The sequence below is a fragment of the Falco peregrinus genome, chromosome 16 (assembly GCF_023634155.1).
Source record: "Falco peregrinus isolate bFalPer1 chromosome 16, bFalPer1.pri, whole genome shotgun sequence".
Classification (NCBI taxonomy): Eukaryota; Metazoa; Chordata; class Aves; order Falconiformes; family Falconidae; genus Falco; species Falco peregrinus.
This window is the reverse complement of record NC_073736.1, coordinates 859,224-880,651: the sequence shown is the minus strand read 5'-3', so window position 1 is coordinate 880,651 and position 21,428 is coordinate 859,224. Positions and strand designations below refer to the sequence as shown.

The 21,428-nt window shown below is 57.8% G+C and overlaps 2 protein-coding genes across 12 annotated transcripts in view; both read left to right on the top strand.

The window, feature by feature from the left end:
- The first annotated feature begins 6,756 nt into the window (after positions 1-6,756).
- On the top strand, positions 6,757-16,558 carry PTPN7 (protein tyrosine phosphatase non-receptor type 7). 10 transcript variants are annotated; one of them, XM_055819908.1, is made up of 11 exons: positions 6,757-6,907; positions 8,359-8,587; positions 9,019-9,202; positions 9,628-9,712; positions 10,346-10,422; positions 11,891-12,028; positions 13,429-13,527; positions 13,640-13,750; positions 14,351-14,508; positions 15,378-15,491; positions 16,020-16,558. In XM_055819908.1, exons 2-11 carry the CDS (start codon positions 8,457-8,459, stop codon positions 16,111-16,113), a joined length of 1,191 nt encoding a protein of 396 aa, XP_055675883.1. In that variant the 5' UTR covers positions 6,757-6,907; positions 8,359-8,456; the 3' UTR covers positions 16,114-16,558. The 10 variants fall into 10 exon arrangements, with proteins under 10 accessions (XP_055675883.1, XP_055675884.1, XP_055675882.1 ...); XM_055819909.1 differs by having other exon boundaries at positions 9,628-9,751; positions 13,483-13,527; XM_055819907.1 differs by having other exon boundaries at positions 9,628-9,751.
- A 3,948-nt stretch (positions 16,559-20,506) lies between these two features.
- ARL8A (ADP ribosylation factor like GTPase 8A) overlaps positions 20,507-21,428 on the top strand; it is a 28,548-nt gene continuing 27,626 nt past the window's right edge. Inside the window, exon 1 of one of the 2 annotated variants that reach the window (XM_055819734.1) lies at positions 20,507-20,817. In XM_055819734.1, coding sequence (XP_055675709.1) covers positions 20,695-20,817 — 123 coding nt within the window. In that variant the 5' untranslated portion in view covers positions 20,507-20,694. The remainder of the gene's footprint in view (positions 20,818-21,428) is intronic. The other variant, XM_055819733.1, reaches the window with a different exon arrangement.

Genomic DNA, 21,428 nt, shown 5'->3' with positions numbered 1-21,428 from the left:
AACTCACTGCTGATCTCAGACCAGATAAGCCTGCAGAAAGCCAGTGCTGCTTCCCCCGAGCCCAGTGGTGTGTGGGCGCAGGCTTTCTCACAGCAAAAATGGAAGTGACTACTTTCTAACCGCTTCCTTTCTTTCTGGGTCTCTCCCCCCACACCCCCACACCCCCCTCCTGACAAGTTAATTTCCTGTTATTGATAACAGCCCCTGCACACGGCGAGAGGTCACCATGCTCACGCTCGGTGCCCCACAAGAAAACAGCCTGGGACTGGAGGCAGCAGGACTGTGCAAAGCAAACACAGCTGCACTTTGCTGGGGCAGGCAGCGAGGCTCAACCCATGCTGCTGGGTGCCAAGGTCCCTGCTGCCACGGGGTGCAGCATGCCAAAGGACCCAGGACATGAACGGCATGAAGAGTCTTTAGGGATTTTCAGGCCTTTATGTGCCTTTTTCATAGGGAGCTGCTTTGTCCTGTATGCTCTGGAGATGAAGGATGGCTGCGGGGCTTCTTGTTCCTGGGAGCCTTTTTCCTGCCAACACACCTCGCAGTGTTTTGCAAGCAGGCACTGCTCTGGAGCCTCCTGAGAAGTCACGTGTGTGTCTCTTGGCCTAGGGCAAGCCGCTGTTTGCTGCCACCCCACCAGGCTTCCCATGCAAGGCAGACAGCTAGCTCCCCAGGGGAAACTGAGGCATGCAAAGTTTTCCAGGCAGCCTTTCTGAAAGCACAGTTCTTGGAGGCAGCTGGGGAAGTGCAGGGCAAGCCCAGCTGACACATGGATGAGCAAGATGCTGCAGTTGAGGATGGGGCTGTGTCCCCTCATGGTGCAGTAGTGTGTCCTGGTGGACCAAGTAGCTCCATGGCACTTGCTGTGGCTCTGTGGCTTCTCCTCTGGCATTTGTTGGATGGAGAGTTGAAGTCTCAGTATCTTGGAGATCTGGCCACATGTGCTGGCTTAGATGCCCTCTACCCTCACCACTTGACTTAGGATCAATCCTCCATGCATGAAGCTAAGAGCAATGGGTAGAGTTTGCTCCCACATGAGGAGAGGAATAAACCATGCTGACAGAAAGCACCTTCAGGTTAGAAGAACACGTTTTCCAGCGGGAGCTGTTCCTGTGCCAGCACATCCTTCTGCAGTCCACAGCAGCATCAACTCCCTGTCACTGTTAGCTCCACACAGATGGGACTGGTGGTTCCCTTGTTTTGCCTCTGCCTTTCTCTTTGGAAAGTTGGAGGAAAGCTCAGCTTGTTTGCAGCAGATGTGGGAGAATATCTAATTCCAGAAACAAAAAATGTTTCTGCTCAGCAGTCATTCAAAGAAAAAAAAAAGCACCCAACAGTTAAGAAAGAAATCCAGGTGGTAAACCGTTCTTTTGGTTGTCCTTGAGGAGAGGGCAGGAGGGCAGGGGCTGGCAAGATCAGCTACCGATGCCTTGAAAAATTGAAACGGCAATTGCTTAATCGCTCCCAGACAGAGCCAGGCAGTGGCAGGAGCAAACTCTGCGCAGACTGTCACTGGCAAGGAGGAGGAAGGTCACAAGTCCACTCCCTCAGGCTCCCCCTCCCCAGGATCGGCTCCATCCCGGTGGGATGCCCGAGGGGTCCGGGCTGACGCGCAGCGCTGAGCAACCCCACAGGCACAGGCTGTGCGGAGCAGACGTTTGCACACCACGGCAGAGTGCTGGGGCTGTCCTTGGGAATGCGCTTATGCGGAGGAAGCTGGAGTAGCAAGACACAGTTCCCCGGCACAGGCAATCTGCAGAGGTGCTACACTCAGCTCCCAGGTGCTGGCTGTCCCCAGGCCAGCAAGCGCGTGGCGCGGAGCCCCCCCGATCCTGTGCCGTAACTGGGCTGCTCGCGCCCCCCGCAGCCGGCTCTGCGGGATGCTCGGGCTAATCGCACAGTCCTCAGCCTGCTGGGAGCTGATCAGCTGGTTTTAACAGTCTGCTGAATCCCGAGGCAGCTGCTTCACCTTCAAGCCCATGAGCGATGTTTAGGCAGCAAAGGAGATGGGCTAATTTCCAAAACCCTGCAGGACATCCTGAGCTCCCCGTCCTGTTAGCAGGAGCAAGACCAGCCCTTTCTGAGACCTGGACTCAAAGGTGACGGAGGCCCAGCAAGACGAGGCCATGGTGCGGTAGGCAATCCTGGGGGAGCAAGACTGAGGGGCAGCATCTGCATTTTGGGTGCTGGTTTGGTGCCTGCCTGGGTTCAGGTGACTTTGGGGCTACACTACTGTTTGGAGAGGGTGAGGAGAGGTGCTGGGGCGTGTGGATCAGGGCAGGGCGGCGGGGAGGGGAGGCTCATGCTTTGGGGGGCTGGAGGGAAGAAATGGGCGTAAGGACTTACTGGGCTTTAGTAGGAAGAACAAGTCCCAGTCTGAAGCTGGGAGCTGCTCTTTGCCCAAGGGGAACTGTCTATGAGGGTATGGCCAGAGGGTACTCGGGGTGCAAGATGACCCCATGGAAGTGGAACTGTAAAATGCAAGTGAACTACCAGCAAGTACTAGTCAGGGATAAATCCAGATATTCCTCCCTGAAGCACCAGCTCCATAGGGTCCCCGTGTGCTGCTGGGCTTGCTGAAAATAAAACCACAGCCATACAGTTCCTTCAAGACCCTAAGGCTCAGCCACAGACCTCTCCGGGCCCTACATCCCAACTTATGACCCTAATGCACGGGTGTCTGCAGACAGGGGACACATGGGATCCCATGCCTGGCACATGTCTGTGCACCTCAGGCTGGGCCAGGGTGAATGGCTGACGTGACAGCTGGGACTCTTCCCTCCGCATCCACCCCTCCATCACCTATCCTTTGTCATCCTAGCACCGCTGTGGGCATCATCATCACCTCCCAAAACACAAACGCCTCACCCACCCACCCCGCTCTCCAGTGGGATGCCTCTGGGGAGAGGAGAAGGCTAGGGCTTCTGCAGCGAGGCAGGGGAGGGATCCAGCAGCAGGGATGCTATTCTTTCTGCAGCAGTCCTGCTCTCCATATAGGCTGTAAGACCATAAGGGTGAAGGCCACCCATGAGGGATATGGGCACTGACACCCCGCTGCCATCAAGGTCAGAGCCGAGGGGAGTGCTGAGGACAAGGGATGTTCCTGTTCTGGGCCCTGACCCCTCCTGCCCCACCAGGGGAGGGAGGTAGCATGGTGAGGGGCACAGCTGTGGCCCTATGGGACCCACCCCGGAGCCGTTTCCTTCAGTGCTGCTTCCCCCATCCCCTTCTGGGTTTTGCCTTTCAAAGACTGCCGGGTTCCCCTTTGCCTGTGGCAGATCGTGATGGAGATGGCTGCCCTGGAGTTCTGGTCCTGCCCTGCCAACAAACCGTCCCTGTGTGGGGGTCTGCCCTAAACCTCAAAGGTCCTCCACAGCCCCAGCAGTCCCTTTTGTAGGACCCAGCATCTCCCCCATGCTCTGTACCCCCAAGCCAGCCTGATGCATCTGGTGCAGAGCTGGTGGTGCAAGACAGGGCGAGCATGACTGAACAGCGGTGCAGGGCTCCGTGCCTTCCATAGCTGACCAGAGCAGGTCCTGGCTTTTTGCTCACTGCTGCACCCCTCTGTGGACCCCAGCCTGTGTCCCTCAGGAGGAGCAGGGCAGCAGCATCATTTTCCAAGCTGGAGCACAGAGTTGGCCAGAAGTAGTGAGCACAGAAGTGTGTGTGTGTTTGCACCTCTGGGATTTCGCTGCTCTGCAGGGGCCAGCAAGGTATTTGCATGCCCTTTGCCTGCATGGGTGGACACTGATGAGCAGACAGGGATGTTCACTCTGCACATGTGGGTGTGCATTCTGCCCGTGTGCTCCCACCACAGGGCAGGTGAAGGTGCACGTGCCATTCCCCGGCAGGCAGCAGCCATGTGGGTTGGTGCAACAAGGCGTGGGGAGAAGGTTGTTGCAAGGAGCGGTACTGAGAGCTGAAAAGTGCCCTGAGTCAAGCGGTGTGTTCCTGCTCCATCCACTACCAGTCTCCCTCGTGTCCAGTCTGTCTCCACCAGCTCATGCCACACTTTTCATCAGCACCTTGTCTTTTGTGCTCTGGGTCTTCACTGGGCTGTGACCTCCCATGCTCTGTCTTCCCTGTTGTCATGTCTCAGGCTGCTGGCGCTTCAGCAGAGGAGGAACAGGAGCCATTCTGGCTGGGTGGGCATCTACCGGGGTCCATTCATGCACCATCAGATGCATGTAGGGGTCAGGAGGTCTCAGCAGTGAAGATTTTTCTGCCCCTGTGAGCCTGGGCCATGGCACTTCCCTGCACCACATCTCTGTTTCCCTCCTGCCCTCCCTCCACCCTGGATGAGTCCTCATGGCCAGGATACCCTTTCATTCTCCATCAGGGCTTTCTGAATAAGGAAAAGCTGAAGGGGGTCAGGTGTGGTTCCCAAGGGCTCTGTCCTGGGTGTCCTTGGTCGCAGCCAGCACAGCTACACATGTGGCTGGCAGAGCCAAGCCAGTGGCATGGGGAGGTCCATGAGAGGCAGGGGGAAAGTGTTGCAGGGTTTTCTGGGGTACTTCCCTGAGCATGAGTACCTTGGTGTTGTGTGGCTTCAGAGGGAGAGGATACGCTGCATCTCAGTATCTCAGTTTCCTGGAAAAAGGGCCAAAATCCAGCTCCCGATGGCTGGTGCTGCCCTCTGGTCTCCTGCCCACTGTGCTCCATGCAGAGGAGCAGGATGTGCCTGTGGTGCCTCTTGGGTACAGCCCAACTCTGGGGATCAGCGCCCCATTTCTCTGCACCTTTGGGTGCTGCTAGGTTTTGTGGATGTTCCCTGAGCCCTACAAGGTCTAGGGGGGTCCAGCTCTCTCTGTCCTCCCTACCACAGCCACCCAGCAGTCGGGCAGGTTGGGAGCAAGTGTGGGTGCACAGAAGTCACTGACGCATGCTCAATGACTCGCATGTGCTGGTGGCTTTGTGGTTTCTGCCCTGATGCCATGCTGAGTTTTTCCCTTGCTTGACCCAGTGCCAGAGGAACAGGGTGGCGAGGAGTCAGCAAGTCTGTGCAGGGTCTGGCCAGCAAAAGGTAGGAAGGGCAGCCACAGGGGTTTGCATCTTGGCTGCATCCTCAGGGAACACTTGAGCTCAAAGCTACCCAGAAGCGGGGGCAGGGGGGAGATGCCCGCTACACTAAGAGGGCAGATACAGTCCCAGCCTCAGCCTCACTGAGGAGGGAAGCTTCTGCGTTGTCTGACAGGCTGACACTTCAGCCAAGAGCCCTCTTTGTTCACTCTGGTCCCTACTGAGGGCAAGTTTATGTGGCCATCTTGTTAAGTACTATTCTGCTGGTCACCTCAGGAAGATTTCTCAAGTCAGAAGACAGAGGGTGGGAGAGAAGGGCAGTGCTGGGGCTTGTTCATCTGTGGTGGGTCTGTCCCTAGGCCCTTACAGCCGAGTTCTTCCATCGCACATAGGACAGGCAGCAATTTCTCAGTCCAGCCTCAGGCCTGAAATAAGAGTCCAGTCCAGGTCTGCAGGGGATGTGGCACCCTGGGATCTGCTCGTAAGACACAGATGCTGGTGGCCCTTGTCTCCAGGATAAGGTTGCTCTGCTGCTGGCCAAGCCCAGTGCTTCGCTCTGGAGCTTCGGCCCTGTGATCTCCCAGTTCTTTGGTAAAAGGTGTCACTGACAAGGTCTCCCATGGGCCACCAGTGAAGGTATGGTTCTGGCACCCCTTTGCACACTTTTCTGCAAACACACAAGCACACAGAGACATGCACTTCTCCAGCTAGGCGACAGGCAATGCCAGCACAGCGCATCCCAGGGACAGCCCTGATCATGGCAATGAGCTGTGCTGGAGGTGGCCCAGGGCAGGGGGGTCCCCAGGGCACCGAGGAGGAGCCAGCAGAGCAGCCAGGAGAAGAAGGCAACTGGGATACAGGGTCCATGGTGGCTGGTGGGGGCGAAGCGAGAGCCGCTGCAGCACAGCAGGGTGGGTGCAAAAGAGGAAGGAAGCGTGCAGTGTCTGCACAGAGCCCAGGCAATAACAAACAGGAAGAGCAGCAGGGCTGTGGTGGGTGGCAGCAGGCATCAGCAGGAAGGATGTGCAGTGCGCCCAGGGCAGACCTGTCCTACCTGAGCCAGACCCTCCAAGGACCTTCTTCCCCAAATACCCCCCCTTCCCTGCCCTGCTGGAGAGAGGGAGCCTGCACATCTTCCTCCAGGGTGCCTAGGGATGATCCTGGGTGCGGAGGGGTGGCAGGTGGCACCCACACAGATCAGGGACATGAGTTAGGGGGACAGTGGTGTGGCACAAGGACCACATTTCTCAGGGCCAGGCATTGAGGGTGGGAGGTGCCGATCCCTGGCTCACCCCACAGTGGGATGGGGAATGGCCAGTGCACAGCCTGCGAAAGGGGATACAGCCAGGCTGGCAGGGACAGGAGGACTCACCCTGGCTCCCTGTGGGGCACGTGGGATCTGGTGTCCCCAGTCTAGCACCACTGCACCACATGAAGCATCCCACCTCAAGCCTCCTGCCAGTGGCCCCAGCCCCATGGTCAGGTCTTGCCCACCCTTCCATACCCCATGGGCTGGCACCAGTGCTGACCACGGCTGGTTGCAGAGGGCACTGCGTGCACCCCCAACAGCCCTGCTAGAGATGCCCATGGAGGCACCCCAGGATTTTGGGGGAGGCAGGGCTGTGCCCACAGGTGCAGGATGGGAGTTCGCTGGTGGGGAGCAGGGCTGGGGCTGCAGGCGGCCCAGTGGAGCCAAGCTGCAGTGATGTGGCCGGTATGTGTGTGGGCGGCAGGCAGGGTGGGGGAGAAGGAGGGAGAGGAAGCGGCAGAGGCAGCAGCTCCTTTGATAAGCAGCTTCCTGAACACTTTCAAACCGTGGTGTTAGACCGACACGCAGCGCCTGCAGGCCTGTGCCGGGACCGACGGAGCCCATATCGTGGGGCAGCAGGTAGGCAGCCCTCCAGCCCACCCCTGCTCCGCACTGGACAGGGGATCTTCGCCAGGCAGTGCTGGGCCCCAGCGACCACGGGCAGCGGGCATGTGCTCACTGCTGGGCAGCCCCAGGCAGGGCTGGGATGCTGAGGAGGGTGATGGGGACACTCTCCCTGCAGATGCCAGCAGATGGGGGTCTTCTCAGGGTCTTCCTGACTGCCAGGGGCTTGGCCGGTGCATCCGCCAGGTGTTTCCTGTGGCCGTGTGCGAGAGGCAGATGCTGGGCTTGGAGCCTGCTGCTCTCTCTGGTCAGGATCTCTCCTGGTGCTGCGGCTCCTGGGGAGTTTAGCCGCTCTTGCCCTGCCTGGCTGGGGGACACCCCAGCAGCACAGGCCCCCCAGGGTGCCCTGCACGGGGCAGGGGGATGGTGTGTGTGGCAGCAGTGGTATTGCCACCTCTGCCAGAGATGCCACTGTGCAGCAGGGATTCATGGGGAACAGCTCTTGCCCTAGCCATGCTCCCAAACGGCACAGCCATAGCACGGACTGGTTCTCTGCAGGATCTCCATGAGCCGACAGGCTACCCGGGATTCTATTCTTTGTCCATCAAGACCTCCGACTGCCACATTCCCCGTCCCTTTGGGTCCATCTCCTCCTCATGGAAGGAGAAAGGGATGAGAAGGAGCCTCACGATCCCAGGGTGCTGCCTGCACCATGAGGAGCTCTGCCCAGAGGTGGACCAGCATCACCTGCATCTCCGCATCCCTGCTGGGGCTGTCCTGCAGCTGGTGGTGGTGAAGCCCTGGCACCCTCCTCCAGCTGGGCTACCCCATCACTTCTTGCTCAACCACCCAGATAAAGCAGTTTCCTCTTGACAGTTGCTGAGACTTGTGGGATGGAGGAGGCTGTCCCAGGGTCATCCCTCCCCTGACAGAGCCACGAGGCTGTTGAGGGTGCCTGGCCCTATGATTCCCAACAGCAGGAGCTGGCCAGGCTCCTCGTAGTACCTATAGCCCACCACGTCTCACCTGCCGAATACTGCTGTGCTCGTGCGGGTCCCAGCTTTCCCTCCTACCCACCATGTCCCCAGGCTGAAGCAGGCATGCCAGGGAAGGGCTGGAAACACATGGCAGTGTGTGCTTCCCATGGAGGTGGAGAGCATCTTGGGCTCCCCCAAAACCCAACCATGTTCCACCAACACAGGGCGTGGGTGTCTCCTGCATGGTGTGAGCAGATGCCATTGGTGCCATGCCCAGCGTCACCAGTGTGTGTGGGCTGCAGTGCTGTGGGCAACCCAGAGGGTGAACATGCTGGGAGCTCTCCCTATGCCACCCACCTGGATGCAGGGTCTGAGAGTTCTGGTTCCAGGGCAGCTGAGGACTTAAAACCTGCCCCTTGCCTAGGGACTGTCTGTCAGGGGGTCCACCTAGCCTCATGGCATCGCTCAGATTTGCCTTTTCTTTTCCAGCTGCTTCTCCTCTGATGGCTCCTTGATTCCCTGGGAGCTGAGGGCCCTGCGTGTCCACTCCCTGTGCTTCAGGAAAAGGACTTCGCAGCTGCTGCAGCATGGTACAAGCCTGCTTGGTGTGTTCCAGAGTTCATAACAGCAGCCTGAGTGCCCAGGCAGCCGGGGCAGACATGGACAAGCCGGACAAGCCTAGTCCCTCTGCCAGGAAGCATGTGCATCTTCAGGAGAGGTAAGCGTGGCTGGACAGCACCTGCAGCTCAAACCCTGCGCCACCTGTCCCAGCCCAGATGGCAGGTAACCACAGCAGGGCTCAGCCCAAGGCCTTGGGCTCCCCCAAACCTCCTGCCCCAGCCCAGCCCTGCCAGCTTGTGCAGGTGCCAGGTCTGAGCGTGGAGGCAGCCCTGATCCCCCCAGCCCAGCCCAGGCCACATCTAGACACTGTCCCCTGGGGACTTGTCAGCAAGAAGGTGAAATGACTAGCTACTTCCTCAACACCCACATCTTCTGGAGTCTGTACCTGACCCCTTTCTTCATCCCTTGTTATTTTCTGCCAGGCTTTTAACTCAGCGTGGGGTGGTTTTAACTGATGATATGGTGGGATGGGCTGTCCTCCTGTCCTGGGGTGGCAGGGGGTCAGCCAGGGACCCCTTTGCCTTGCAGGAGGGGGTCCAATGTGTCACTGGTGCTGGACATGAGTTCACTGGGAAGTGTTGAGCCCATCCAGCCCATCTGCACACCACGGGACATCACGCTGAAGTTCCTGAGGACATCCAGCCATGTGCTGAGGAGAGAGGAGCTCCAGCAACATGCCCAGAGCCTGACACAGCTCCAGGAGGAGTTTTTGGTGTGACACTCCCCTTCCCTCTCCCTCCTCACACAAGGGATGGCAGGGGCTGGTGGTAGGAGGAACTGGCAGGGGTGGACATCTCCAAAGGAGGCTCCCAGCCCAGCTGTGCCCCACAGCACTGGTGGCAGGGAAACAGGTGACGGGTGCCCTGGGTATCCCCTGGCTGCCCGCTCCCTGGTGCACACAAGTCCCATTTGTGACCCAGGAAAGCCTGTCCCGCCCTGCCATGCCAAGCTCTTCTCCCAGGGTGGCCTCTTTGAAACATGTCCCACATCTGGGCTAAGCCAGGAGCTGACATCTCTGGTGATGCTGCTAGGTCCCTGGGTCAGCCTCTCATTGTTCAGGGGACCAGGTCTGCCATGACAAGGGGTCACAAGCAGCCGCAATGGAATTTTCCTCACAGTTGTTTTCTCCCTCTGCAGAAAATCCCACCCAACTTTGTCAGTCCGGAGGAGCTGGAGATCCCTGGACGTGCCTCCAAGGACAGATATAAAACCATCCTCCCCAGTATGTGCCACTGCATCCCTTTGCCTCACATTTGCCCAGGTGCCACATGCAGGGAAAGGGGTGTGTGTGCATGAGCGTGTGTGCATGTGAGAGGGGTGACTCAGAGCAGTCCTGGCTCCAGGATGAGCGCTCCTGGGTGCTCTTGGTGTTCCTGCTGTGCTTGTTCCTGCTCACCATGTTGCAGGAGCTGGGTGCTGTGTCGTGCACTGTTATGGGGTTGTAATTGGGGAGCTACTACTCGGAGTGTATTCCCAGGGTGTGCAGTGCATGACAGCCCAGCTTGCATTGCTCCCTGCCACTGTGGGGCCTTACATGTCCCAGATGCATGTGGCTAGGAGTGTAAAGGCATGGAACATTGTAGAAGGACTCATGTGGGCTCTGGTCAGGCACTGTGGGAAGGCCCTGGTAGGTGAATTACCCCACACGTATACTGTGGTACAGGCAGGTTTGGGCATCACTGGCTGTACCCTGCCATGGAGTGAAGTCGGGCAAGAAGAGGCCCAAGGGACAGTGCAGACAGCTCTGACAGAGCCGGAGGACTCAGTGTCCGGCCTCTGGAGCTGAGGCAGGCAGGATGGGCAGCGTCAGGCTCTGAAAGACTGTCCCTGAGGTAATGCCTGCCATGTCTTTCAGACCCTGAAAGCCGGGTCTGTCTCAGGAGGGCAAGGAACCAGGAGGAAGACAGCTACATAAATGCCAACTACATCACGGTGAGTGTCCTGCCTGGTTGGAGAGCGGGTGGTCTCCCAGGTCCTGCAGCCCATGGCTCAGAAGACATTGGGCTGCAAACCCCTTGGTGCTGCTGGTGCCACACTGGGACCCACAGGCTGGGGCACTGACTGTTACCCACTGTGCTGTGGCTGCCCTGGGGTGGCAGTTTGAACTTGCTACCCCTTTCTGAGCTGGAGACATGCAGCTCCATCTGTGCAGGGCAGGCACACTGTCCCTTTTTGTTGGAAAGTTTCATGAGCTGGCTGGTCCAAATGAGGGTTTGAAGATGGGCAGTAGAGGACTACGTTTAGATTAGTCTTCCTGAAGCAGCCTGGCAGGGTGTGGCTTCACATTACCTGTGACGGGACAGGCTTCACAACCTGTCCACATGCATCAGGGTGTATGTGAGCACATGGCATCCTTTCTGCCTCACGGAAGAGCTAACAAAAATGCACAAATGCTGCTCATCCCTATCTTGCACACATGTGCACACACCTGAGCACACGGGTGTCCAAACATTGCTGTGTGGAGCTGGTATTTCTTGACCCCTTCCTTCCATTTACCTCTCCAAGGGTGTCACAATATAGAAATTTGTGGGCACATCAGAAAATTAGCCGTCCAGCCTGCTTCTGGCATGCTTGAGGGCACAGCGAGTCTGGTAGAGCTCTGCAGGTATTTGATCTTATCAGCCCCCATCCGGGACTGGATGTTTTTCCTGCTGACTCTATCCCGTGAAATGTTTTTGAGCATAAAAAGCAGGTGGAGCAAAATTCCCAGTGTTGACACCTCCAAATCTTACTACAAGTCTCCTTCCGAATGGAAAAGCAGAGAAAAGGGCTATACAAAATGTTCCTGAAAATGTCTCTGCCCCTTGGCTGGGCCAGTGGAACTTCTTGTGGAACCAAACTGTTAACAGGATTGCTTGAAAGATCTGGATTAAATCGCAGGGGTTAGGGTGGATTTTTAACAGAGATCTCTTCTGACAAAACCATAAAGCTCTGCCCTCCTGAGCCTGGTGGGGAGGCAAGACTGGTGGAACCCAGCTGGGACTATCCCACATTCCAGCTAGAGCAGGGCTGGATGGCTTCTGCTTGTCCTTGGGGAAATACCTGCTGCGAGGTGTGCTGCTCCCTGCGTGAGCTCTGCCCCACCAGAACATCCATCACTCTGGCTATTGTCACACCAATAACCTGGAGATGCTTGCACGGAGCTTGGGTGTACATGGCTTGCTTTGTGGGTTTGCTCCGGGACTGTGGGACCAGGAGGATGGAAAGGATGTCTAGGAGTTCCTGATCAGGTCTATAAAAGCATTTCAAGGACAGGTTTAGTAGGAAATAGTCTGTGTGGCTCTGCCTCTTACCTGCAGAGGAAGAAAAGCACCATGAGGGCTGGAGTGGCCTGAAGACAGGTTCCTCTCACGCATCAGGGTCCCCACCCAGCGTCACTGATGGACCATGTGCTTGACAGGGCTATGCAGGGCGGCTCCGGGAGTACATTGCCACACAGGGACCCATGCTGAACACTGTGACTGACTTCTGGGAGATGGTGTGGCAGGAGGAGGTGCCCCTCATCGTCATGATAACCAAGCTCCAGGAGCGCAAAGAGGTACCATTGTCCCTCACCAGGCCCAGGCATGGCATCCCAGCCAGGAGAAAAGGGTGGGGTGGGGTAATAACAACAGTAAGGGGTTATGTGAGACCAAACGTGGGGTCTGAGTACCTGCTTGCTTTCTCTGCTGTCAGAGGGTACCCCTGATTGATCACACATGGAGGAGGAGAGCCCCAGGGCTGCAGCCTTGGCCCCATCTGGCAAAGCCTCTCCTCCTCATGTGGCCTCTCATGCTCTGGGCATGCTTTGCCAGCCAGATAATAGGATAAAGAGATCGGGGCAACCCCTGGGAGAGGGAGCAGAAGCTGTGGTCAGCAGTGTCCCTCTGGCCCTGAGCAGCTCTTCTTTGAGGCTGGGAGCTCTCAGCCAGTGGGTCCAGACTGGGGAGAGAGCTGGCAGAGCTGTGCCCTGCGTGGCAGCTACCCTGTGCCTGGCCTGTGATCCCTGGCTCCCCCTCCAAGCAGCACCTGCCTGGGGAAACTCGCCCTCTCTTTCCTCGCCATGGCCTTCTTCCCTTCTCTCGCCAGCTGGTGCAGCACCCCTGTGCCCTTCACCAGCAAACTGGGTCCTCCTGGGTCTGGCAAAGCTTCTGTGGGCTGGGGACAGCCATGCTGGGTCTGAAAGCCATATGGCAGGGCATAGGAGAGGGTGCAGGGGGAGCAGATGTGGGGAGAGAGATCTATCCCTTCCTTAGCTTCCCTTCTGTATCACCCCACGTCCACCTTCCCCACTCCCCCACACCTCCCCAGGTGATGCCCCTTCAAGAGCACTGAGCAAAGCATAGCTCAGACGTTGTCATGGTCCACTCAGTGGACTTGTGATAGTTTGTTTACTATGGTCTCAAAGCGCAAAAAATGAAGGCGACCACGCCAAGGGGTTATGCTTTGATCAAACAGCGCAACTTTATTGTTTGCCCATAAAGCGGTGTGCAATAGATAGAGTGACAGGAAGGGAAGAAAAGGTAAAGTAAAAAAGAGAAGAGGATTACAGCTACCACCATGGGTCCAAGGTGTCCCTATGGTCCCAGGTCCAGGCAGCATCCCACCAGTCCTTCCGATCATCGTGATCCTTGGTGGGGAAGATCTCCAAATTCAGTTGTTGAGGAGCCATCTTTCATGCCAAGCAACACACCTTGCTCCTCCTCTGGCCCATGGAGTGTTGCCATTCTCTGCCTTCTCGAGCAAGGTTACCAGCACGTCCAAAGACGGGTGCCTGAGGCATGGTTTGCCTTAAAGGCAGGTAGCTTCAGACCAGGAGGTGTCTTTTTGTATTATAATGATATTATAATCAAGAAAGTTCACCTGAAGTTCAAGTTTTCTGGTTTGTTGTTACGACAATGGTTGTGATCCATCTTCTGGACAGTGGTTATGCGGCCTTATCGCAGTTATTCCTTCCAGTCCCAGGTAGCAGGGAGCGGCATAGTACTCCTCATACCATGCAGTTCTTCCCAGGGTCTTTGCATCTTGGCATCCATGAGGACCACATTCCATCTCCAGGTCTCTGTTGGCAATGTTCAGACAGTATCGTTCTCTTTGGACCAACTCTTACAGACCTCCAGCAGGTGCCTTGAGCATCTCCACAGCCACAGACCTTGCCTTGTTCTTTCAGAAATGTGTCCACTACTGGCCTGAGAAGGAGGGCACCTACGGCCCCTTCACCGTCCGTGTGCAGGGGTTGAGTGAGTGCGTGGAGTACGTTGTCCGGGATCTCTCCATCCAGGTGGGTTTGAGCCCCATCCTGGGGTCAGAGGGGGAGCCCAGTTGGGCCTGGCAGTGCCCCGGGCAGCCCCGGGCTCTCTCGTGGGATGGCAGCCTTGTGTGACAGGAGAGCAGAGGGCTCATGGCTCCGAGAGCTGGGACTTATAAGCCCCCTGCCAGAGGAGGGGTGTACAGAGCTGCTGCCTGCCTGAGGAGGCTGACGGGGAGCAGGACCCAGCCCTGGGGCACAGAGGAGAGGGGGCCAGCTGGGGAGACCTTCTTTACTAGCCCACTGTTGTTTGCACTCTGCCCTGTTGGCTCTCCATAGTCACCCTGGGCTGACACGAGCCAAAAGGATCTTTCTGCCTTTGCCTGGACTGTGGGGACAGTATTGGGACACTCTGCCCCATCTTCTGGGATGGCACACTTCCTAGTGTCCCTGGCCCAGGGGTCTCTCCTGGGTGTCTGGCAGAGGCTCAAACTGGAATTCAGGAGGTGAGCAGATGAGATGGGCATAGGCTGCCCAGCCTCTGCTTGAGCTGGATTCCATGCCTTTCTTTGGCCCAGCCCAGCAAGTCCATGCTCCCACATCCTGATTTCTTTTTCTTCTGTGCTGGAAAAGCTTGAAGGTGAATGCCGCCAGGTCAAACACATCCTCTTCCCTTCCTGGCCGGACCAGCAGACACCCGAGTCAGCCAAGCCCCTGCTGCACTTGGTGTCCAAGGTGGAGGAGGCTCTGCAGGCTGCAGCCAGCCCAGGGCCGATCGTTGTGCACTGCAGGTAAGACCTTTCCCCTCACCTGAATGCCTGTGTGTTTTTCACCTTGAGGTCAGTCTGCAAATGCTGGAGGGGAGAATCCCACATGTGAATGCTCATGAGCTGGTCTTGCTGTGGTGCAGATATCTCAGGGCATGACATCCCCACAGCAAAGTTGTTCAACCAGCAACTCCTGTGCTGGCATCAGGATGATGGCATTAGCACGGTTACATAGTGCCCCATAAAGAAATCTGGTTTGCCATGGTTCTGCAGACAGCAAGGCGGGAGCAGGAGAGCTCTGCAGAGCTGGGACCCAGCCACCAGAGCCACAGCAGACTGACAGCTCAGGCTCCTGCTTCCTGTGCCACTGAGCGTGACCTGCAGCTTGACTGTGAAGCTGTTTTTCAGGGCAGCCCTCCAGGAGGAGGTGGCCTCTGCCTGTTTTCTCTTACTAAGTGAATTCAGGGACAGTGGAGCAGAGTACCCAGTCATCCCTATGCAACACACTTGACCTGCAGTGCTGCAGGCTGGCCTGCCCCAGTGCAGACTGCTGGGTGCCTGGGGTTAGAGCACAGCTGGAAGGGGAGGGGAGGTGAAGGAGCTGCAGACACCCCTGCACTGTGCAAGGGACAGGGAGCCCAGACTGGTTTTGTGCTTCCAGAGCAGCCTCAGCTGGGCTGCGCAACACACGCCCTTGCCATGACAGCGTGACACCAGCCCATGTCTTTTGGTGCCTGGCTAAGAAAGTTGGTCTGGCAGCTGGGTCCAAGACCCCAGCATCCCTCAAGGAAGAAATCATGGCAGCAAACCAATCCAAGATTATGTCCAGCTCAGACAGATTAAGGTCCAGGTAGTGGATATTGGTGCTCAGCACAGCTGATTCTGTCCCATAGTGCAGGCATCGGCCGGACAGGCTGCTTTATTGCTACCAGGATCGGGTGCCAGCAGCTGAAGGACAAGGGCGAGGTGGATATCCTGGGAATTGTGTGCCGTCTCCGCATAGACAGGTGGGTGCTCAGAGCAGGCAGCTCCTTGGAGGGTCATGCTGGGTGCCAAGCCTAGGAGGAAGGATGGGGGAGGTGCTGGGCATCATGAGGGGGCATGGGGATAATTTCTGATGGAAACCAGAAGGGTTGCTGAAAGATGCAGATGTGTCAACAGGAAATGATCCCCCAGTGCTGGGCTAGTTTTTCTGTCAGGGCTATTGTAGCTCTGGAGATCTGAGGATGTGAGGGAAAGCAGCTCTGAGCCTGGCAGCCAGTCTGCTCCTTCCAGCTCAGCCACTAAATCAAGAAACACTCAATTTTGCCACTTTTCAAGAAGTACCAGCAAAAAATAGAGTGAAATCAGTTGCATTTTGAAAAGCCCAGCAATGCTGCTGAGCCCAAATACTCTTTGGGCAGCTCTGGTGCCTGTTTCAGAGGTACCTGGAAGTGGCAGGTGAAGTGGGAATATTTGTGTCCTGGGAGCAGAGAACTGGGGAGGGTGTTCTGGGCTTTGGCAAGGTGTCAGTGGGACCTGCCTTTCCCTTGCAGAGGTGGGATGATCCAGACGAGCGAGCAGTACCAGTTCCTCCATCACACACTAGCTCTCTACGCTTCCCAGCTGCCAGAGGCAGGAGGCCACTAGCACAGGGCTGCAGGCTGCCAGCTCCCCACTCCAACCTCTCCTGAACCAGCCTGGGGGACGCCTCCACCAAAACTCCTCCTGCTGCTGCTGGGCCACAGAGCAGCAGCATGAGCATCCCTCAGGATGAGCACAACCAAGCAAACCCATAGGGACTGTGGCCCTGGGGACAAGCCAGATTTGGTGGGTTCATGTGAAGGATTGATTCAGTGGGCGCTCCAGGTGGCCATTGCTGCTTGCTTGAGGCAGATTTCACCCATGGAAAGAAGCTTTGGCTTTTGAAATGTGCAACGTTTTGTCCTCAACCAGAAGAACAAGCTGTGTGGAGGAAATGAAGCTGGGTGAGCGCCGGGAGCACGGGTTGCCTTTTAGCTGCACAGAAATGTTTACCCTGTTAGATGCAGAGCTGGTAGAATTACCCTGCAAATAAACAGAGCCTCTCTCCTGACTGTGCATCATCTGTGGGCAGAGGCTGCACTGCGTGAAGGGCTGGGCTTGCTCCAAACATGTGCCATGATGCTCTTCTTGCACAAGGTACACCTTGATGATCTAGTACAAAAGGTGCACGATTGGTTGCCCTTCTTTTGCAGCTTGCTTTCCTCTCCACCTTTGGCTAACACCTTCTCGACAGCCTTAAAATAGGGGACATTCCTAAGTGCATCTACAGTTGTGCAAGCAATGTGTTCCCAGTTGCCTTTTGTTACATGACAGCGGGGGGTTTTGCATTCTTGTTTTTTTTCTGAAATTAGAACAAAATAATATTTGGGTTTTGTTGGGTTCTTTTTTCACTGATAAATTCAGGGGCGGGGCAGGGGGGGAGAAGGAAAGGGAGAGGCAATTTTGGGAAAAAGCATGGAGATAGAAATAGTGTGTAAAATATTTTAAAGCTATTCAAAACTGGCCTTCAACTGATAGGCATTTCACAGCCTCTTGGGCAAGAGGGAATTAATAAGGAGCTGGGGGCTCCCTAGCCTGTACCTGCCCATGCCCACAAGCCCTGGCACGGCCTGCTGGATGGCTGAGATCCAGGGAAAAAAGGGTCGGTCGTCTTGCTGATAAAGTCTCATCTTGCCTTGGCTCCTGAGCATACCCAGATCAGGGCTGTGTGCACGGACAGCCCTCCAGTACTCTCTGGGTCCCCAAAATGCAGCCCAGTGGTTTTGCCATAGTGCCCATTGTTCAGGCTCTGTGGCTGTCCTGGGAGGAGAAATGATTGAATAAAACAAGAGGTTTCATTCTTAACTCTGCAGTTCTCCTGACTTGTCGTCAGTCCATCAGTCCAGGAGGAGGGGTCCTCAGGTCTGTGTCATCCCCCCCAGTACCCCACTCTCACAGCTCCTCTCCTGCCCCTCTCCATTTACTCTCTATAAAAGCAGTAAGTGGGCAAGCAAGAGAATCAGCCTTGTGCAGGGATGGGTAGTGAGCCAAAGTCAACTTTTTCTCCCTGATCTCACTGGGTATAAGAGACAAACCCAGCGGTAGACCAGGCGTGTCCCACCGTGCAAAAATACCCAGTGTTACAGAAGTCATCATGTACTGCTGAGCCCTGGTAGTTCTTAGTTGTTCTCATGTGTTTGCAGACTCCAGATCGAGCACTTGCCAGGGTGCTTGCTATAGCACAATAAAGCCACATTATTGGCTTGGTCAGCACAATTGTGTTCTTGGGGAACACAGAGAATAAGCCATCCCTTAGCCACGTTAACATGGGCACAGCCCTGACAATTCAGTTTCTTTAAGGAACTTGGTTGAGCAACTACATCAAAACCTTCTGGGAATTTCAGATATGCTCTTGTCTGGAGAGGTCCTGGACAATGCACAGCTCTTGCACAAGACGCTCTGCCCAGTCCCGTACTCCTGGCATGGAAACTGCAGTGCGACACAGTGGGGCAGTGCTGCAGAGGTGCAGCCATGGGGACAAGATCCAGCTTGTGCATCCCTGCGAGTGCCACCGCGGCTCCTCTGCCGGGAGCAGAGCCTGGGACCCTCTGGTTCAATCCAACAGGAAACAGCCAGATGTCTCCAAACCTGCCAGGGCTGGCATGAGACCCTTCCCTTGCTGGGGATAAGGGAAATGGGGACAGGCAGGGGGGGGATCATTACATGAAAAGGATCTTTTTTGCTCATTTGCTTGTGTCTTCTGGCATGGGCATGGACTTGCCCAGCTGCCATCTCTGCTGTAAGGGGTGAGTTTTGTTCGAGCATTGGATGGAAAGTTTCTCTGGCAGGGACTGCAGTAACATACGTGCTATCAGGAGGCAATCTCTGCTAACAACTCCAGTGCCACAGTTGCTTAGGGTGGGAAGCCCCAAACTGGTGTAGGGACATTCCCTGGGCTGAAATCTGTTAAACATCTTCAGGCAGAAATTACACAAAAAAATCGGGGGAACGATGCATTTTTCACTGGTATGAGGCGGAGCTAAAATGGAGTAATTACAGAAAGCAACAATATTCCTGCTTCCTTAGGCCTCCCTTCAAGAGCACGTGACAGCTGTTTGTGCTGGTCTTTGGTAACCCAGTGGTTACCAGGGATCTTTAACAGGCGGCATCATCTCTGAAAGCAAAATGGTTTCTGTCTCTGAAAACAAAGGCAGCTTCTCAGAGACTTACAGCACATGATGGAAACTCTTCCCCACCGTTAATTGTCAAGGGCTCCAAGATACCCACTGTAAGGCAGATCCAACCACAGCGCAGTTTCTCTCTTTTCTGTGTTGTACGCATTTGGCTCAGGCAGCCAGGCAGCCCCAGCAGTGAATCCAGCACCCTTGTCTCCTGTGGGTGCATGAGCAACCTTCTCTGCACATGGGCTCTTCCCAGCAATGGCTGGAATAAAGGTCCTGCCTCTTCGCCCTGGTGTAAGGGAATTGCAAATCCCACCCCGCACACACACACACACACACACACCCCCACACACCCGTGTCAGCCCTTACTTTAGGACTGGCTCAGTTCCAGCCTGGATGTGACCGAGCCTTGTTGGCATTGCACAGCCAGCAGCAGACTGCCCTCAGTGCTCAGCACGAATGTGGAAGGACAAAGCAAAGCAAAAGCACAGCCAGCTCAAAGCACCGACAGGGCAGCAGCAGCTCAGCGGCCAGGTGGAAATGAGGAGGTTTTGAGGCTGCAGGGCCCAACCTGATCTCTAAAGGCTGGTGTTGCAGCAGGTTGTATAAACATGTACTAGAAACATCCCTTAAAAAAGCTGTGCTTTTAGATTGTGTCTTGTGCACGCATAAAATTGCTCATCAACAGTTGTGACACTGTGCTGGCTCCTGGCTCTGCAGAGGTCTTGTCTTGAGAAATCAAAGTGTAAAAATACAAAAGCGCATGTGGCCCATTACCGGGGGAAACTGAGGCCTAAGGGCAAAGCCCCAGGGCAAAGCCCAGCCTCCAAACCCACGAACCAGTCACTGCCCCACGGCTGAAAAGCAAAGAGCAGGTGAAAGAGGTCCCCTTGCACCTCCCGCAGCACTGGACCTCTGGGTCACCCTTATTGCACCCGACAGTGTCTGCTGCATCTGGGGAGCTGGGGTCCCTGTGGGGACCTCACCCTCACCACCGCCAGTGTCATGCTGCCACATCATCCTTCAGGAGCTTCCAGCACTTCCGCATGGTGGCCTCCGTCAGCCCTGAGCAAAGGGCACCCATGGCAGGGCAGTGGCTCCCACCATGCCACCCAAGCTGCCTCGGCCCCTGGGCGGGCACTTTTCTTCCTGGTGCATCTCAGGCAGGTGATGAAGGGGGAGCGTGGTGTGGGCTGCAGTGGGGCTGGGGGGCAAAGGGCCAGTCCCACAGCCTTGTGGGACTCCCGGTTGCACAGGTGAGCTGGCTTCCAGGGGATGAGACATGTGAGGGTGCAGGAATGGGGGTCTGCGCAGCTGGCATGGTTGGAGCCAGGTGCTGGCTGCTGCAGAGGCTCTGTCCCAGGGTGCAGGATGTGTGCCAGCCAGTGCAGGCTGCTTGACATGTGCTGTCTGGTGCAGGCTGCCAGGTGCAGGGGTCACTGGGTGCGAAAGGGCACAGGGGGTTGTGGGGGGGTGGGGCGTTGATGGCTGCAGCAGGTGCAGGGCTCTGCAAGGTGCCAGGGCTGCTGGGTGCAAGGGTGGCGCTGGGTGCAGGGGTACTGGAGGCGCAGAACGCAGTGGGTGCTGGGTGTCAGCATGCATGTATGCCAGGAGTGCAGGGTGTAGGGGTGCAGGATGCTGGGGTTGCTGGATGCAGGCGTGCCGGGGCGCAGACGTTCTGGGTGCGGGGGGTGCAGGGCGCTGGGTGCCCGGGATGCGGGCTGGCGGGCCGTGCCGTGCCGTGCCGCGCCGTGCGGGAGTTACCGCGCCCGGTTGCGGCAGATCCTCCCATCCGACAGGGGGCGGCAGCGGCGGCGGGCGGCGCGCGGGCCCCACCCGGCGCGCGCGGGGCGTGGGGCGGCGCGCAGCGGTGCGGCAGGGGGGCGCGCGGCGCGCGGACAATACCGGGGCGGCGGCGGCGGCGGCTCGAACCCGCTCGGCTCGGCCCGGACCCGCTCGGCCCCGCTCGGCTCCGCCCCGCCGCGGCCCCGCTCGGCTCGGCCCCGGCCCCGGCTCGGCCGGCACCATGCTGGCGCTCTTCAACAAGCTGCTGGACTGGTTCCGGGCGCTCTTCTGGAAGGAGGAGATGGAGCTGACGCTGGTGGGGCTGCAGTACTCGGGCAAGACCACCTTCGTCAACGTGATCGCGGTGAGCGCCGCCTGCGCGCCCCCTGCGCAGCGCCCCGGCACGGCCCCGCGGCCCAGCCCTGCCGGGCGGGGAGGGGCGGGGGGGCTGGGCTGCGCGCCCCCCGGCTCGGCCCCTGCGCCTTGCAGGCCCCGCGGCACCCCGTCTCCCGGCACCCCGCCTCCCCGCGCCGCAGCCCCCGCGTTCGCCCCCGCCTCGCACCCCCCACGTCGCTCCGCCCTGGTGCGCCCCAGCCCGGAAACGCGTCTGGGGAGGGGGCGGGCGGGGGGCGCGGGCCGGGGCAGGCCTCGGCCTTTGCTCCCCGCGTCCCCGGTGCCGGGCGCGGCGGCCGCAGGCGGAGCAGGCCCCGGGACAGGGTCCCGGCCGCCGGGGAACGGAGCTCGGGACCGCGGCCGGGCCCCCTGGGCGGCGGCTGCTGCTGCCCGGGATTGCGGGGGCCCGGGCAGCCGGGGGGAACCCCGGCCCTCGCCCCCTCCGCGGCAGCGCTTTGTCATCGCCGGGCCCTGCCGCTGCCGGGGCCGCGCGGGAGCGCCCTGCCGGGCCCGCTGCCGCTGGACTCTCGCTCGGCGGCCGCTGTTGGAGGTTCCTGCCCCCCCCGCGGCCAGCGCCTGCCG

Coding starts and splice junctions, on each gene's coding strand:
- PTPN7 (XM_055819907.1), top strand. CDS start 8,457: ATGGTACAAGCCTGCTTGGTGTGTTCCAGAGTTCATAACAGCAGCCTG. Junction 9,203..9,627: donor AGCTCCAGGAGGAGTTTTTG/GTGTGACACTCC, acceptor CTCCCTCTGCAG/AAAATCCCACCCAACTTTGT. Junction 9,752..10,345: donor TTTGCCTCACATTTGCCCAG/GTGCCACATGCA, acceptor CATGTCTTTCAG/ACCCTGAAAGCCGGGTCTGT.